Genomic DNA, 19,980 nt, shown 5'->3' on the forward strand with positions numbered 1-19,980 from the left:
GAAGCCAAAAGTCACACGTCAACAGGCCAACAAGATATGGAAGCAACCCAAAAGTCCATCCATAGATAGATGAATGGATAAAGGAAATGTGGTGTATCTACAATAGACTCTTATTCAGCCATAAAAAAGAATGAAATCTTGCCATTTGTAACAACACGGATGGGGTGCCTGGGTGGCTCAGTTGTTAAGCATCTGCTTTCGGCTCAGGTCATGATCCCAGGGTCCTGGGATCGAGCCCCGCATCGGGCTCCCTGTTCCGTGGGAAGCCTGCTTCTCCCTCTCCCATTCCCCCTGCTTGTGTTCCCTCTCTCGCTGTGTCTCCTTCTCTGTCAAATAAAGAAAAAAATCTTTAAAGAAAAAAAAAGTGGATGAACCTAGAGGGTATTAAGCTAAGTGCAATAAGTCAGATAGAGAAAGACAAATACCATATGATTTCACTCATATGTGGAATTTAAGAAACAAAACAAACAAACAAGAGACAAAAACAAACAAACAAACAAACAAAAAACCAGACTCTTAAATACAGGGAACAAACTAGTAGTTGCCAGAAGGAAGGTGGCGGGGGGTGGGGAGTGGGGGCTGTGAAATAGATCAAGGGGATTAAGAGTATACTTGATTGAGCACTGAGAAATGCTATAAAATTGTTGAATTATTGTACTGTATGCCTGAAAGTAATAGGACACCATAATTATACTTGAATTTAAAAATAAAATAAAAAATGAAAGATTCCATCTCCCTCCCCCACCAAAAAAAGTCAACAGGCCAAAATGACAGTGTCTAGAGTTGAGCTCCTTCCAGAGGCCCTAGGAGAGAGTGTGTTCCTTGCCTCTTGCAATCCCTCATGGCTACTGGCATTCGCTGGCTGATGGCTGCATCTTTCCCATCTTCAAGGCCAGCAGATTCAACTTTTTCCTCACCCAGGCCCCTCTCTCTGGGTATGTCAAATAAGGACACTTGTGCATACATTTAGGTTCCTCCAGAATAAATCAGGACAATCTCACCATCTTAAGATCCTTACCTTAATTACATATGCAAAGACTCTTTCTTTATAAGGTAACAAGTACAATTTTTCAGGGATTAGGACCTACTATCATTGGGCCATGCTTCAGCCTACTACATGCATTTTCCACGTAAAAGCTGATTAAAGACTATATCATATCCTTGGTTTGTGAACAGCCATATATAATAATTAACATTTTTAGGAAGAACAGGGAGGGGTGCAATGGTAGCTCTTCTCATTACTATTATCTCATCTGACCCTCTTAACAACTGTGGGGTGAACACAGTGTTTCTACTTAAATGATGAGAACATTTAAGTATCACGTTTAGTGTCTAAGATGTGATTTGAAGCTGGTGTATTTTTTCTGTCTCTATTTTAACTCTGCCAACTTTCTTATTACCCATGACACCTACATTTGTGCTTCTAAGCACTCATGTTTTCTATAGGTCTGAGGGGGGAAAATAATTTGTAATTGCCAAAGTAATTATCTCAAAATATTTCTAAGAGTTGTGAATTTGCACTCACTAGAAATAAACTCTAAGATAATGTTTTTTATTCAACTTTTGTTAAAGTTAATATTTTACCACCCTAAATATAGGTTAAATGAGGAAACCTTTTAAAAATAGTCTTGTTAGATCACCTGATAACTATGCATGTTGCATTTCTTTAGTACTAGTACTAGTACTAGTACTCAGCCTAGTTTGACATTAACTTTTTAAAAACACTCCTAGAGTATTCTGAGAAGCTCTAAGCAAAGCCAAAGACAATTTACAGTCACTTAGGTATTTGAAATATTAATAGCCACTATCTTGGAATTTATCTTGACTTTAATAGTTAAACATTATTAACTCACAGCTATGTGTTGTTTCTATAGACTAAGAACTTTATAAACTTTGAATCCTGAAGCTGGAATTTAAGGAACCACAGGAATCACTTCATACAAACTCCTTATTTTACAAATAACCCTCATGAAAGTCATGACTTCTCCAAGGCAACACAGTGAATAAGTTTGAGATGCTGGTGGAAACTTCACTCAGTAACAAGCCCAAGAGAAGGATTTTTCTTATGCTTCCTTCCTCCCACCTCCCCTCCCTTCCTCTCTTTCTTCTTTCCTTGGTGGTTTCTATCTTTCATGCTTTTGTTCTCTCTTTCAGTGCAGCATGTCGGTAATCAAAGTACAATACCTTGCCTTCCAGCCCCATGTGTAAAAGACTTGGGATAGCAAGTTTACTGATTTCTAATCAATATGAGGTTTTCTGATTCTCTACGATTTTCAAAGTCCATTACAAGTTTGATATCAGGAATATGTCTCATAATCTCAGAGACTTTCATTCCTATGAATTATGGACAGTGGTCCATCCCATATAATTTATATAAATATAAGCTACCTAAGCAATATTTATTATTCACTCAACAAATATCTATCAAGTTCTTATTATGTTTCAGCAAAGATACAGAGGATATCATGCTAAAAAAGATAATGTTCCTGTTCTTATTATCTTTAAAAAAAAATGTGCATATAGTTAATACTGTACTGTGCATTTAAAATTTGTTAAAAAGATAGATTACATGATGTGTATGTGTGTATGTGTTTTAACAGACTTTATTTTTCAGAGCAGTTTTAATTTCACAGCAAAACTAGAGGAAGGCACTGAGATTTCCTAATATACTACCTGATTCCACTTGTGCATAGCCTCTCCCTACCAGAATGATACTTTTGTTATAGCCGATGAACCTACATTGATACATCATTATCACTCAAAGTTCATAATTTACATTAGGGTTCACTCTCAGTGTTGTAAATTTTATGGGTGGAAAAATGTATAATGAAATGTATCCATCCTAACAGTATCATGCAGAGTACTTTCATGCTTAATGATCTTCTGTGCTCTACTATTCATCTCTGTCCTTCTAACTTCTGGCAACCGCTGATCTTTTCACTGTATCCACAATTTTGCCTTTTCCAGAATGCCATATAGTTGGAATTATATAGCATGCAGACTTTTCAGACTGGTTTTTTTCGCTTAGTAATATGTGCTTAGTTTTCCTTTGTGTCTTTTCACAGGTTGATAGTTCATTTAGTGCTGAGTCATATTCCACTGTCTGGATTCTATCACAGTTTATTTATCTATCAGTCTATCAAAGGAAGGTTGCTTCCAGGTTTTGGTGTTTTGAATAAAGCTACTATAAACATCCATGTACAAGTTTTTATGTTGATGTAAGTTTTCAATTCTTTTGATAAATATCAAGGAGTGTGATTGCTGGATCATAGGTAAGAGTATGTTTAATTTTAAAAGAAGATAGTAGGAAGGGAAAAATGAAGGGGGGGAAATTGGAGGGGGAGACGAACCATGAGAGACTATGGACTATGAGAAACAAACTGAGGGTTTTAGAGGGGAGGGGGGTGGGAAGATGGGTTAGCCTGGTGATGGGTATTAAAGAGGGCACATTCTACGTGGAGCACTGGGTGCTATGCACAAACAATGAATCATGGAACACTACATCAAAAACTAATGTGTAATGAATGGAGACTAACATAATATAATAAAATTAAATTTAAAAAAAAACTGTATATTCAATTTTGTGAGAATCTGCCAAACTATCTTCCAAAATGGCTACCATTTTGCATTCCCAGTACATCATGTGTTTTTACAAAAAAAACGAAAAAAGCAGAGAATGAAAATGAACAAGTAAATCAACGAATTACATAATATAATTTTAAGAAATGTTAGTTGCTATAAAGAAAAAAAGCAAGATGAGGGATCAGAGATTTTTCTATTACTCATGGATTTTAGAACAAGGCTCTAAATTGTCTTAAATTGTAGCCTTAAACTTTTGATTTTGATGTGGTACAAAGAAGTTTGCTATTTTTCCGTTAAAAGAATGATCTATTTTGGACATACTATTACTTTCTAAAATGAAACTATATAATGATGAGCTCAGAAAATAATCATTTACCATGCCACTTTTGCCTCAGGGAATAATCCCTTATAAAATTAATATTTATGTATTCAAATTATTAAGAGACTAAAGAACCTGATCCCACTGTATTTAGAGTTAAAAAATTCAAGTGAGCTTTTCTGATTTTTAAAAGTTCTCAGAGGCATAGCTATCCCATGTAGTAATTCTGAAGATAATACTAACACAAAACCTACAAACTCGTGTCATATGCACTTGCATTATGGATTAACTGGGATAGTGTGTGTATATTTATAATTTTAAGTCATTGTTATTTAGATTTGTTTCTTCTCCAGGTCAATCATTCCATCTTCCCAAACTTGTTTAAATGGATTCCCTTCACAAATTTCCTTTTCTCACACCTCTAACTAATTGTAGCTTCTTCGCCCTCCCACATACCAATCTATGTTCTTGAGTAAACACTACTTAACATGTAAAGTTGTCATGGAAGGGATACACCCCATTTCAAGTTTGGATATAAAGGCTGGGTAGGCACATAGGTTCCAGGAATGATGTTGGATCCATGATGCACAAAGGAGGTGATAATGGAGAGAAGGAGGGGCAGAGAAGAAAATACAACATAATAATGTATTTCTGACTATTAAAAACAAAGCAGTTCTGGGGAGCCTGGGTGGCTCAGTTGGTTAAGCGACTGCCTTTGGCTCAGGTCATGATCCTGGCGTCCCGGGATCGAGTCCCACATCGGGCTCCCTGCTCAGCGGGGAGTTTGCTTCTCCCTCTGACCCTCCCCCCTCTCATGCTCTCTCTCTCTCTCATTTTCTCTTTCTCTCTCAAATAAATAAATAAAAATGTTTAAAAAACAAAACAAACAAACAAAAAACCACAAAGCAGTTTTACCATTTCCTTCCAGGTGCAGAGACAGAGATGATCACTTACCTGGTGTTATAGGACTAAAGTTTCCCTAGTGCCATTGTTATTGAAAATTTGAATGTAGCAAGTAAATGTAAAATGAGGAGTGAAGATACTTAATATGTTTGGAATGAGGGTGGAATTATTTGCAAGGGAGCATTGCTAACAAAAATATGGTGATGCAAATACATTGTGCATGACTTGGGACGTGAAATGATTAAAATTACAGGCTCTGATCTGAGGGACAGTAAGGAAATGAGTGAGGATGACAGGGAGAGATAGATGTATTCAGTGGCTTTCTGGATACATTTTATAAATCTAATATCTACTCACTCTTTTGCAATGAACTTTTCTGTCCTGTGGGAAATCCATCTGTTTCAATAGGGCTAATCCCATCTAACAAAAGGGCAGAAATGTGACTCATTCACAGCCAAATAAAGCACCCCTTCCCCTGGCCATGGTGAGTGTCTCAGGCATGTGAATAAGTCAGAATCTTCTCTGGGATTTTTTGCTTGTACAATCTGAAAGGACTGTCTCATTTGGCTATTGTTCTAAACAGGTAGGATGTTAATCAGATCGTTCTTCGTCTTCTTGTCTGCCATATGGAGAGAGACATTTTGAGAGATGGAATGAGACTGTCTAAAAATTAGAGAGGTAGAGTAATGTCTTACCTTAGTGTTTTTATTTAAGAGAAACATGGAGTTTTTCTTTGTTTAGAACCATTCCGTAAGCAAATATTTATTTTTATATAGCACTGCTTACTAATGAACTAATTTTACCTCAGAACCCAGTGACAGCAATTATAATGACAATGATAGTTCCCATTTGTTAAGAGCTAAATACGTGCTAAGTGTCTTACATGCATTGTTTTTCCATTTATTAAATTAATATTCTGAGGTACATAAAAAACATAATGATTATAAAATACATGAAATTAAGAAAGCAAACTCTTCTCCTATACTTGAAGCATGGCAGAGAACACTAGCTATTCCCCTATCAGAAAACAGAAACAGTGACCTGGTTGCCTCCAAGGGCAAAAGTCACACAATTTCAATGGAGAATCATTTCTAAAATTGTATGCAATTTTAGATGTAAGCATATAGCCAACGATTCTGATGCGATAAATTAGAACTTGGCAGAATTAATTGACTGCAACAGTAAATAAAGTAAAATTTAAGGTAGATTGTAATCTCCCATAGAGCAGCAGCTCTGGCTTACTTCTGAAATGCTGAGTATGAATTATGTGTCCTTGCAAAGTGGAAAGACCACTGATGTAGATGTATCTGACAGGGGAGATTTTCAGATTTATTTTTCTGTGTATTATGCTTTGGCTCTATCAGATTGGCTGCCCCAATGCCTTCTTGTAACACATACCTACAGTTTTAATCTGGATGCTAAAAACACATACATGCTTTGCAAGTAAGCTGGCCTGAAATTGGATTCAGCTACAATCATCAAAATTAACTGCTTTCCTTACACCAATAAATATCTAATAATCTTTCTTTTTTAAAATATCTCTTTATTTATTTTTGAGAGAGTGATCGTGCATGTGCAGGGGGAGGGGCAGAGGGAGAGGATCTCAAGCAGAATCCATGTTGAGACCACAGCCCAACATGGGGCTCCACCTCATGACCCTGAGATCATGAGATGAGCTGAAATCAAGAGTCTGACGCTTAACAGAGTTACCCAGGCACCCCTAATCTTTCACCTACAAGGGAATGTTTGCAATATCAAGCTTTTTTTTTTGTTTGCTTTCTTGGTTGTGAATAGCCATAAATTCAAATCCTTTTTTTTTTCTTTCAGTCACCTCTTCAATAAAGCATTCCATGTCCACCACACCTTCCCTCATCTGCCCTCTTACAGTATTTTATTGTAAAATTCTTTTTTTTAAGATTTTATTTATTTATTTGAAAGAGAGAGAGAGAACAAGTGGGGAGGAGGGACAGAGGGAGAAGTGGGCTCCCTGTTCATTGGGGCTCGATCCCAGGACCCTAGAATCATGACCTGAGCCAAAGGCAGCCAGCCACTTAACCAACTGAGCCACCCAGGCGCCCCTTATTGTAAAATTCTTATTGTAATCTGTTTATTATGATTATTTGTGTGATTTTTGTAATTATTAATGTGTCATATATTATGTGGAAAAATGTTATTATTAAATTCTGTTTTTTTATAAAGATCTTATTTATTTATTTTGAGAGAGAGAAAGAAAGAGAAAGCATAAGCTGGGGAGAGGGGCATTAAGCGTCTGCCTTCAGCTCAGGTCATGATCCCGGGGTCCTGGGATCGAGTCCCGCATCGGGCTCCCTGCTCTGCGGGAAGCCTGCTTCTCCCTCTCCCACTCCCCCTGCTTGTGTCCCCTCTCTCACTGGGTCTCTCTCTCTCTCTCTATTGAAAAATAAATAAAATCTTTAAAAAAAATTATAGACTATGTTTTAATACCAATCTAAATCAAGTATTACCAACTATATATATTCCTTTGAAGTCCCATTATCAAACTCACACATTTCATTGAGGAGGTTCAACTAATCAAAGATGCTTGTCACAGTGTCTAATTTGTCTAATATTTCAATACCTACATACTATCCTACTCATTCCTTGAGCCTTTTTTATATCTAGGACCATTATAGATAAACTTATTTTATCCTAGGGGGTAAAATGAATAATTTTAAAGAAAATTGTAAAGAGTGGAGAGAGGGTGTTTAGAAAGTACAAAGTCAAAGAGACTTTAAGCTTTGGAGTCTGTGAGATTGGTTCTATCACATGATGATGAAGTTATATATATGGAAGTAAGAAAAAGGAGGCTGAGTTTTTTTTGTTTCTTTGTTTTATTTTTGGTGCAAATTTTTATATTTGTTCTAACCGTATAATAATAACCAAATGTAAAATAAGTAATTGAATGAACGAAAATGGATTGTACAAGATACCAAAACCAGATAATCAAAAAATTGCCAACAAACAAAAATCCAAGACCAGATGCTTCATAGATGAATTCTACCAAATATTAAAAAAAAAAGAGTTAATACCTATTCTTCTTAAGCTAGTCCAAAAAAACAGAAGAGGAAGGAAAACTTCCAAATTCATTCTACAAGGCCAACATTACTCTGATACCAAACTCAGACAAAGACACTACAAAAAAACAAAGCTACAAGCCAGTATCTCTGATGAACACAGATGCAAAAATCCTCAACAAAATATTAGCAAACAGGGACACTTGGGTGGCTCAGTTGGTTAAAGCATCTGCCTCCGGTTCAGGTCATGATCCCAGGGTCCTGGGATCAAGCCCCGCATTGGGCTCCTTGTTCAGTGGGGAGCTTGCTTCTCCCTCTGCCTGCTGCTCCCCCTGCTTGTGTTCCCTCACTCTGACAAATAAATAAATAAAATCTTTAAAAAAATATTAGCAAACACAATTCAAAATACATTAAAAAGATCATTCACCACACCACATTCCACAATATATTCCTGGAATACATTCCAGGAATGCAAAAGTTGTTCAATACTCATGAATCAGTCAATGTGATATGTCACATTAACAAGAGGAAGGATAAAAACTATATGATCATCTCAATAGATAGAGAAAAAGCATTTGACAAAGTACAATATCCATTCATGATAAAAATCCTCAACAAAGCAGGCTTATCAGGAAAATAACTCAACATAATAAAGGCCATAATGAAAAACCCACATCTAATATTATACTCAAAGGTGAAAAACTGAGAGCTCTTCCTCTGAGATCAGGAATAAGACAATGATGTCCACTCTCACCACTTTTATTCAACATAGTACCTGAAGTCTTAGCTGCAACCATCAGACAAGAAAAAGAAATAAAAAGACACCCACACTGGTAAGGAAAAAGCTAAACTCTCACTATTTGCAGAGTAACATGATACTATATGTAGAAAACCCTAAAGACTCCACTAAAAAATTCCTAGGACTGTTAGGTGAATTCAGTAAGGTCACAGGATATAAAATCAAAGTACAGAAGTGTGTTGTGTTTCCATACACCAATAATGAAGCAGAAGAAAGAAATTATAAAAACAATCCCGTTTACAATTGCACCAAAAAGAATAAAATATCTAGGATTAATTTAACCAAGGAGGTGAAAGACCTAAAGTCAGTAAACTATAAGTCATTGATGAAAGAAACTGAAAATGATACAAATGAATGGAAAGACTTACATGCTCATGGATTGCAAAAATTAGCTGTTAAAATGCCCATTATACCCAAAGAAATCTACAGATTTAATGCAATCCCTATCAAAATAGTTTTTTCACAAAACTAGAACAAATAACCTAAAATATGTATGGAACCACAAAAAAACCTGTATAGTCAAAACAATCTTGAGAGAGAAGAACAAAGCTGGAAGTATTACAGTCCCAGATTTCAAATAATACTACAAAGCTATACTAAACAAAACAGTATGGTACCAGCACAAAAAGAGACACATAAATCAATGGAACAGAATAAAGGGCCCAGAAATAAACCCATGTCTGCACGGTTAATTAAACTACAACAATGGAGTCAAGAATATATAATGGGGAAAAGACAGTCTTTTCAATAAACAGTGTTGGGAAAACTGGACAGCTACATGCAAAAGAATAAAACTGGACCACTTTCTTACACCATACACAAAAATAAATTAAAAAATAGAAAAAACATAGGCAGTAATCTCTTAGACATCACCCCTAGTAACATGTTTATGGGTATGTCTCCTCCGGCAAGGAAACAAAACCAAAAATAAACTACTGGGACCACATCAAAATAAAAGGCTTTTACACAACAAAGGAAACTATCAAGAAAACAAAAAGGAAACCTACTGAATGGGAGAAGATTTTTGCAAATGCTATATCTAATGAGGGATTAATATGCAAAATACACAAAAAACTTATACAACTCAACACCAAAAAAGTAAACCATTTGATTAAAAAAAATTGGCAGAGAACCTGAATACACATGGATACATAAAAAGATGCTCAACATCACTAATCATCAGAAAAATGCAAATCAAAACTACAATGAGATACCACCTCATACCTGTCAGAATGGCTGGTATCAAAAAGAAAAGAAATAACAAGTGTTGGTGAGGATGTGGAGAAAAGGGAAACTACAGGCACTTTTGGTGGGAATGTAAATTGCTATAACCACTGAAGAAAACAGTATGGAAGTTCCAAAACTAGAACTACCATATGACCCAATAATTACACTATGAAGTATTTACCCAAAGAAAATGAAAACACTAATTTGAAAAGATAAATGCATTCCTATGTTTATTACAGCATTATGTGCAACAGCCAAGATATGGAAGCACCAAAAGATGAATGGATAAAGATGTCAGATACATATACAATAGAATATTACTCAGCCATGAAAAAGAAGGAGACCTGACCGTTTGTGACAACATGGATGGACCTAGAGCATATTATGCTAAGTGAAATAAGTCAGAGAAATCAAATACCATATGATTTTCCATTTATGGAGAATCTAAAAACAAACAAATGAACAAACAAACAAAATCAAACAAACTCTTAAATACAGAGAACAAACTGGTGGTTGCCAGAGGGGAGGTGGGTGGGGGAAAAGATGAAGTAGATGGAAGGGAGTAAGAGGTACAAACTTACAGTTATAAAATAAATTAAGTCATGGAGATGAAAAGTACAGCATAGGGAATGTAGTCAATGATATCGTAATAACATTGTGTGGTGACAGATGATGACCAGTTTCACAGTGAGCACTGAGTAATGTACGGAATTGTAGAATCACTGCATCACACACCTGAAACTAATGTAACGTTGCATGTCAATTATACTTCTATAATGAAATAAATAATTTAAGGTGGCCATACTAGCCTTCCTACAAATTAAAACAAAACAAAACAAAAAACAGAGACAGATTAGGAAATTACTAGAAAACTGGTGATATATCTACTACAAAATCAAGTTTTACATTGTAAGAAATCTAACATTGTGCAAAATCATACACTAAAAACAGAGGATGCATGGGAAGACCACTTACCATGAAACTTTGTAATCAGAGCATCAAGAACGTAATAAGATACCAATAAAAACATAGCCATAATATGATATTTTCCATTTTTTATCCCAAATACTATACTCAATCACTTGCAGCCTTACAGTGAAGATTTAGTATTTCCTCCTCTGAGATGAAGATACTAAAGGGAATTGCTTCTAATAAAGTACATTATCATCAAAATTAAAACCTAAGGCATACTTTTCACTAATCTCTTCTTTTAATGCAGGGAAAAGTCTTAACAGACTCCTCTATACTCACAGCTTAGCCAGATATCTTGGTGCATTGAAAAGCATTTTTTTTAAATGTTTTGAAGGTACCTAACTGCCACTACCAGCACTGAAGGGAGGTTCTTGCGTATATTTTCTTATTCCCATGGATTCATAAAGAGTTCTCTAAAATGTAATAAGGCTTTCCCCCGATTGCATCAAACCTTAACATGTTAGGAAAAAATTACATATAAACCAAAACAATTTTAAAACCTTTACTGGCATCATTCCATCATTTATTAATTCCTACTGTGATGATTCTGTACCAGGAAATACACTGGGGGAAGAGACTTGACTTGAATGTTCCATGGAAGAAAATATAAGCAGAAAAGCAGAGGGCAATAACTTGAAACTTTCTGCCCAACACTGCATTTGCTTTTTTAAAAAGTCTGAGTACTTTTTTCCCTCCAAGGGTTATCATAAATTGTAAAAACTAAATCCTTAGGTGCTAATTTTAAAGGTGCCTTTTAATAGTTGCCTTCACATAATGGAAAAAAATGCTGATTCTTCAGTAATTCTTTAATAATTTTTCAAAAGTCCCTTATTCTACTGAAACTGCCTTAATACCTTCACTCAGAAGTTCTCAAGGGACTTCAAGATATTCTTCCAGAAATATCTTTACACCTGTTTTCTCTCTCACCTCCTTATATTTTGTTTAACTGATCTACCTGTTTGGTTTTTCTCTTGCTCTTCAATTAAGAATCTTCCAGGCAGTGTCCATATAATTTTACTGTACAGAGTATGTGTCATTATTTTGTTTCGTCTCTAAACATAATTATCATTTGTCAAAATAATAAACCTGAAATTTCAAGTAATTAATAGAAAGGAGTCAAATTTAAAAAAAAATTCAATTGATAAATGTTCACCATTAGTTTTTTTTTTTTTAAGATTTTGTATTATTTATTTGACAGAGGGATAGAGAGCTACACAAGTAGGCAGAGAGGCAGGCAGAGGGAGAGGGAGAAGCAGGCTCCCCACTGAGCAGGGAGCCTGACGTGGGGCTCCAACCCAGGACCCTGGGATCATGACCTGAGCCGAAGACAGCTGCTTAACCAACTGAGTCACCCGGGCGCCCCCACCATTAGGTTTTGCTGAAGTCAAAAACTGTCTCTAGTTATGAGTTTTCATCTTGTAGATTTTCAATACAATGAGAGTGAGTAGTAAATTTCATTACAAAGCTTACTTACAGTCAGCAGATATTACTTCTGTAAGGTTGTATTTGTTTTAGAATTACTCTAGCCTAATACGCTCTGGTTTCTCTTCAGATCACATAAATCTTTCGCCTTTTACTCTAGCCTATACACTTAGAAAATGAATATTACCCTATAAAAGTATCCCCCAGAAACAAAATATTTTGTTAGTCTTTATATGTATTTGTTATGAATAACTGATAGTTTGATTTTGAAAGTGCTTCCTTCTTAAAGTCTGGATTTAGAAAAAATTATTTAAGATTCAAAGTTAACTGATGATGCTTAGCGGTATAAATTAGCCTATAATCCTTTCATTATTATACAACTGTGCTCATGTTGTTTGGTATGTGAGTTTGTGCATGTACCGGCAAATGTTCTTTATTTCCTATTTTAATACTGACTTTAATGTTTGAAATATTCGCCTTGTCTGAAATGATACCTGGAAGTGTTTGACTAGAGTAATCTGACCCTCTCACGGAGCTCCAGTGAACAAGATATTATTATCCAGGACACCCAGTATTCTAGTAGCTCCGGTCTGCTGATATTTTCCACTATAAACAGGAAATCAAGAAGATTTAGGCCTCAGGGAAACTATCATCAAGTCCGCCCATCTTAAATTCTTAAGTTTCTTAAGAACACTCAGAATAGTTAGTTGATTTTGGCTCAGCTCACGATGATCAGTCATGAGATTAAGCCCCTTGTTGGGCTCCTGGGCATGGAGCCTGCTTAAAATTCTCTCTCCTCTACCCATCCCCCCGGCCACATTCTCCCACTCTAAAAAGAAAAACCAACCAAACAAACAAAAACCACCACTCAGAAGAAAAACACATTAGACAGAAATTAAAATACAAGAGAATCATCAGAAAGCCATTTTAAATCTGTCTTGCTTTCCTTTCTCCTATGCATTCTTTGCACATGCACATCTGATAAACCATTTTAATGTCATAATCAGAGTCCTGATGATGAATGCTTAATACCAAAACATTCATAAAGCCTATTTTTTAAACTTGATATCAAGGTGGAAACCATTTAGGAATAATGTGAATAATGAGGCTCATCTATTGTTTAAGTGTCTCAAAAAATAAAAGGAAGGTATGGACAAACAAAAGAATGAGAGAAGGAAAAAGAGACAAGGAAGGTCTAAAGTGATTGATTTGGGATTCAAAATAAATCATAATTAGTGAGACTGATCAAGGAAAATGTATCATTAATTAGTCTTGGTTTAAGAGTCCTAATCAACTAACTGCATTCAAGAAAAAAGGTAGAAATAGAAATGTGATGGAGGAATTGTAGAAAATAAAGTAGTCATATAACAAGACAAAGAAAATATGTATTTTATAGGGTTCTCAGAATTTAAAGGCTATAATGAAAGCTGTTCTAGCTTATTTCTGTTCAACTCTACATTAAGATGATCCTAAATAAATTTTTCATTCTAGATTGGCTCTTCCTAGCATGAAGTCAATTTCTACCTAGCCTTCTTCTTCAGCTCCTGTAATGTCATTGGGTGGACAGATGAATTTATGAAATGAAAAATAATTTTTTAATATTAGCCCAAGCAAAGTATAATTAGAAGAGAAAATGAACTAGAGAGGTATGAACTAATAACATTAACAAATATATATATAAAAGTAGGGATTATCTACTCTTTGAAATTCTCAACAGTGCAATTCCATTCCTTAGTACGTAACTAAAGGCCAAATTGGCATGTAATCAATACTCCAAAAGTTGTGGCAAATCCATATGTGGGTTTGTGTCTATGCTTTGATTTATATAAAATCTGCCTGAACTATATCTTACCTCATTCTGGAGATCTCGGATCATTTTACTCTTTCTTTCCATGTCAGTCTTTAAAAAATTAATCTGAAAATGAATGGAATATTATATAAGCACATTTCAAATTCATTCCTATGGCTTTTATAAATTTATTATCATGATTTTTGAAGCATAATACAATGATTATCTCTTTATCAACAAATATTGAAAAAGAACAAAGGATTAAAATTTTCATTAACCAAACTTTCATACCCAATTCATACATAGATCTACTGATTATAAAAAAGGCTTTTCTCATGTAGTAAAAGATTCATTTTTTTAATTGAGAAAACATGCATATTATAACTATGTAAACCTCAATTAAAAAAATGTGTTTTTTTAAAAAAACAAAATGAAGCAAACAACAACAACAAAAAGCTAGATTCTAGGGTTGGACCTAGAAATCTCCATTCATAAAACACTCCGCAGGTACTTTTGACCTATAGCTGGTTGGAAAGCAATTGCATAGTGATATTCCTGGTCTCTAAAGCACAGAATGTTATAATACCATACCAAAGAAATCATGATGTTTCCTTCTGAATTTGATATTGCTGGAATCTGTAATCTTAGGTCAGTTGTTCAAACTGTATTTGCATAAACATAGCACCTTTGCTGCCTGAGTATATCTGCTTTAGTATTTTGGAAAAAAAAAAATTCAGTATAGCACAGCTTTAGTATTTTGGAAAAAAAAAAATTCAGTATAGCACAGTTGTTAAAATCTGAGACTTTATAGTCAGTGAGAGTTCACTCTGATAAAAAGTGACTTTATGGTAGTGGATATAATATTTAATTTCTCCAATTTTTAATTTTCTGGTAGTCACATTTTTTAAAAAAGTAAAAAGAAACAGATAAAATTATTTTTACTAATATGTTTTATTTAATTCAATATACTCAAAATATTATTTTGACATGTAATGGATAATGATATAACTGACATTATTTTTTACAATATATCATTAAAATCCACTGTATGTTTTACACTAATAGCATATCTCAATTTGGACTAGCCATTTTATAATGCTCAATAGCCTTATGTAGCTAGTGGGTATATATATATTGGACAACACAGTCTTAGAGGATCCCTGGAATGATACAAAAGAGACTTGGTAATGTGGGTTATCTCTGGAGATAAACTGAATCAGTGGAAATCAAGTTGAGGAGTAAAATGAATTTTCACCATATATAGAGATCTAAAAAAAAAATAGTTCTGAAACATTTCAAACATAAACAAAAGACCAAGAAGTAATATGTAAAACGCCTCTGGGCCCAAACCTAAGAATAAACAAATATAAATATTTTGTCCAATTTTCTTCAGACCTTGTAAAAAAATAGTTACAGCTACTATTAAAGCCCCACCTAATTTTTCTTCCTTCACTCTCCAGAAGTTGATGTGTCTTGTGCATGTTTTTGTACGTTTTGCTTTCCTTGTAACAAATGTTAACGCCCCCTCTTTTCTGGCTTGTATAAGGTTCCTTAAACCACTCCTTGAAATGGTAATAGAGATCTAAACCAATTCTGGATGGTCAAATTCCATATAAAACAAGCAGAAACCTGAGAACTACCACGACCATTGCTTTGGTCATAATAATTTTCAAGTTAAATTTTAATTATGAAACTAATGACAGCAACCTGAAAACATAAATCACACTCTGTCCCATTAAGAAGATAGTTTGATTTGGTTGATAATGCAAAGGACTGGAGGACGTGGTGCCGTGCAAAATTAGATACATATGCAGCACAATAGGGTATGCCCCAATAAACAACTTTTTCACCCATTTCTACTGCTGTGTGCTGCCTCAGCCTATAGATAACCAATCTTGTGGCTGGACCAGCCTCTGCGGTTCTTAGTATGATTGCAAGACACCCTCAGCAATATCATCAGGAAACTTAGAAAATTAAAAAAAAAAAAAAAGGTTTATTACTTACAAGTCCTGGATATTACATGTCACACCTGGGGCCACACAGTGAGGCCATGGGTAGAAAGAGCCAGGGAGAGTGAAGGCCTGAGGTTCTGCTTTTATTGGGGTGGAGGGTAGGAGCCTAGGGTTTCCTGGGTTCACTTTTTACTGGTGAATTTAAAAGACAAATATGTAACATTTCAAAATTTCTAAAGTGCCTTTGTAGATGTAGTATAAGCTCTGGCAGCTGGCTTTTCTTTTTTGTAATGCAAGTGCTGATGTTAGCTTTGATTGAGAAGGCATCCACTTCAAAATGGCTATCTGAAATACACACAGGGCCAGCCATGAGACTAGCTAAAGACCCATGCCAGGTCCTTCCTGTCCCAGGCTTCAAGCTCCAAAATACCTCAGGTTCCTTTGTTTTGGAGATCTTGGTTGATTTCAGTAATTGACCATTTGGGCTGCTTGTTTTTTCTCTTATGTTTTAAATTTCCATTCTTATGTTTAATTTATTATTTTTTCAATCATTCAATGAAAGTTTATTATTTTTTATATATATTATTTATATATATATGTTAATCACCATACATTACATCATTAGTTTTTGATGTAGTGTTCCATGATTCACTGTTTGCATATAACACCCAGTGCTCCATGCAGAACGTGCCCTCCTTAATACCCATCACCAGGCTAACCCATCCCCCCACCCCCCTCCCCTCTAGAACCCTCAGTTTGACCTTGAAGTCATGAAATACTTAAAGCCACCTTGCTTATATTAATAACCTATTCTTTCACGGACCACTACTTTTCCCAAATCATCACATTTTGATACTATTCAGTATATATTATACATAATTAACAAATTTTTAAAATGATTATTTTATTTTGACACCCAAACACATTACAAGGAGTTTTCTCACACATTACTTCAAAACAACCTTTAAAAGTAGCTAGAGCAGGTTTTTCTGTTTTGTTTTGTTTTTTTTTTTAAGTAAACTCTACACTCAACGTGGGGCTCAGACTGCTGACCGCGAGATCAAGTCGGCTGCTCTACCAACTGAGCCAGCCAGGTGTCCCAACAACTAACTTTAAGTAAAAACTGGGGCACCTGGCTGTCTTAGTCAGTAGAGTCAGCAACTCTTGATCTCGGGGTTGGGAGCTTGAGCTCCACTTTGGACACAGAGTTTACTTAAAAGTAAAAAAAATAAAAATAATAAATAAAAAAATAAAGAGTATAATAAAATATATTGCAATGTTAAGAATACAATTACTTAAATGTGAAACAAGGACAGAAAATCTTGAGAACGCAGTGTTCAAATATTCAAGAGCTAAAATATATTCAGAATATTCAAAAAGTATTAGCATTTTTAAACCATTAGTCTAGAATCCCAACAGGTTTTAACATCCCTGGCAAAATAGGCATTCCTGGTGGATAGTTATGAATTTCATTCTCAGAAACAGAAAATACCATTTATTTATTCTGAACAAAGAATGTAAGAACATAGCAATTCTTTACTCTTAATGAGAGTCAAAGCTAGAAGCTAATTTTTGCCTTTAGACTAATTATGTCTCACTCAGGGCAAGTTAAGCCATAAAAATTAAGAGTAGTGAAAAGCATCCAATGAACATTAATATCTTTAATTACTGTGGTTACAGAGAATGAGAGCTCATTCTTCCTTGCTGTCTGTTAGGAATTTTCAGGAGGAACACAGGTTTGAAAGATATGCTATTCCATTATCTGCTTAGGGACAATAACAAATATTCACAAGTTCACAAAAAGTATTTTCCCACAGAATTAGTCATGACAGCTTTACTGCTTCTTCAATTTAATTTTTCTCAAGTTTATCTTCTTTTATATTTTTGTGATTTAAGTTTATCCTTTAAGTTTCATAACATTTTACTATAAACTTACCAAATGATGTATTTGTAACATTTTTGCATAAAATACACAATCTGTTATTTTTATAGAAAAAGGCATAGTAAATAGTTATGTAATCAAGGGTAGCACATAAGATTATCAACTCTTAAATCTAAAATAGCACCATGTTTGCAGAATTAAATCCAGTTTTTCCCCTCTCTTCGAGAGTGAACAATTACAATTATCTTTATCTCTCCTTACCCAACCTTCAATTACACCAACAGTCTAACAGAGAAAATAATAATTATTTACCAAAAAAAAAATGTTTAAAAATACAAATTAGTTTCTTAGTTAACCTAGAATTTTCAAATGGGGAGAACAAGCATAAAGCATTCTGTTTGAGTCTAACAAAATTTGGAAAAGGTAATTCCAGTACTATGAAATCTCTCTTTTAGATCCCACCAGATGCACATTAAAAAAAATAACCATTGTTTTTTTTTGTTTCGTTTTGTTTTGCTTTTTATTATGTTATGTTAATCACCATACATTACATCCTTAGTTTTTGATATAGTGTTCCATGATCCATTGTTTGCCTATAACACCCAGTGCTCTCCATGCAATACGTGCCCTCCTTAATACCCATCACCGGGCTAACCCATACCCCCATGGCCGTCCCCTCTAAAACCTTCAGTTTGTTTCTCAGAGTCCATAGTCTGTCATGGTTCATCTCCTCCTCTGATTTCCCCCCTTCATTTTTCCCTTCCTTCTCCCAGTGTCCTCCATTGTTTTAATAATTATTTCCCAATCCTATATTTGTTGAGGTTGCGTTCATCTCTTTCAAGACTCTGAGTTAAAACATATTAGTCATTCAATTGCAAACACTGAACAAGTACTCCTGGTGACATGCTTTTCAAAAACAAACTAACCAACCCAGAACCCTTAACCCCAGCCACCCCTTTGTATTGGTGTGTTCTCATAGGCCAATCCACTATACACCTGCCCTAACCACCCCAGGGGTCAGGTACCCCCCAGACAACTAGGGGCATTTCCTATGCCCCAGAGCCTGCTAAGGTCATTCATATTAACTCCTCCTAAGCCTGCTTCCCCTGCCTCACACATTCTTTCCCACAGAAACCACAATAAATGCTCTTGCCCACAGTCTCTCACCTCCCTCTGCCTCGTGACCTACCCGAGTACTTCCTTGGATAGTCACCTGTCACAAGGCATGCTACCCCCTTGAGAATTGTGAGAAATAACTAAATTCTCAATGGTGGTCCATTTCCTGATCTGCTGGACGAACTGTACCTTAAATTTTCCATTAATATATTTTAAAATAGACTCAGGTCCTAGCAACAAGTTAAAAGGTATACCCAATAAACAGTATATAAGATGGTTCTGGAGAATAAAGTAGAAATCTAGTGAGAAAATCTGGAGAGAAGTTTGATTCTCAAGACTTGGGGTGTGTCAGAATCACCTGGGGAGTTGATTAAACAGTCAGTGTACGGCCCCATCACTGAGAGATTCCTGTTCAGTAGATGAGGGGTAGAGATACAGTAAAGAAAATGCAGTCACCAAGGTCATAAAAATACTGGGTCAGCATTCATTCCAAGAAAAGATTTTTGTTGTATTTGATTATTAGGGGTCTTCTAATTCCCAACCCTCATTTATTGATGAGAACAGAGGTCAAGAGTAGGACAAAAGTGTCAGCCCCACAACAATGGATCCTGAATTATGGCATATAATGACCTTGCCTGTTTAATCAACTCCCCAAGTGATTCTGACCCACCCCAAGGCTTGAGAATCAAACTTCTCTCCAGATTTTCTCACTAGATTTCTACTTTATTCTCCAGAACCATCTTATATACCATTTATGGGGAGTGGACCTTTTTATCTTGTTTCTAGGACCTAAGTGTATTTTAAAAACAATTTCCCAGCCCCAAAGCAAAGGGCACAAAAAAAGAAACATACTTACAGTAGCTTGTTGTTTTTCTGCTTTCTCAGTTGTCTCTTTAAGTTGATTTTGCAGGACCTCCTGGAGAGACTTCATTTGTTCTCTAGGAGAAAATAGAGAGCAAAAGAGAGACATAATTCTGTTATTTCC

The 19,980-nt window shown here is 35.3% G+C and overlaps 1 protein-coding gene across 4 annotated transcripts in view; it reads right to left on the reverse strand.

Annotated features, from left to right (window-relative positions):
- The window catches only part of LUZP2 (leucine zipper protein 2), a 478,379-nt gene that overhangs the window by 225,590 nt on the left and 232,809 nt on the right, over positions 1–19,980 (reverse strand). For all 4 annotated transcript variants that reach the window (XM_073904840.1, XM_025879122.2, XM_073904841.1 and 1 more), the window contains 2 exons: positions 19,852–19,933; positions 14,109–14,171 (listed from right to left, as the gene is read on the reverse strand). In XM_073904840.1, the coding sequence (XP_073760941.1) occupies positions 14,109–14,171; positions 19,852–19,933 (145 nt within the window). The remainder of the gene's footprint in view (positions 1–14,108; positions 14,172–19,851; positions 19,934–19,980) is intronic.

This window comes from Callorhinus ursinus, unplaced genomic scaffold (assembly GCF_003265705.2).
Source record: "Callorhinus ursinus isolate GAN/ISIS: 27379988/994484 unplaced genomic scaffold, GSC_fseal_2.0 scaffold21, whole genome shotgun sequence".
In the NCBI taxonomy this organism is placed as follows: domain Eukaryota; kingdom Metazoa; phylum Chordata; class Mammalia; order Carnivora; family Otariidae; genus Callorhinus; species Callorhinus ursinus.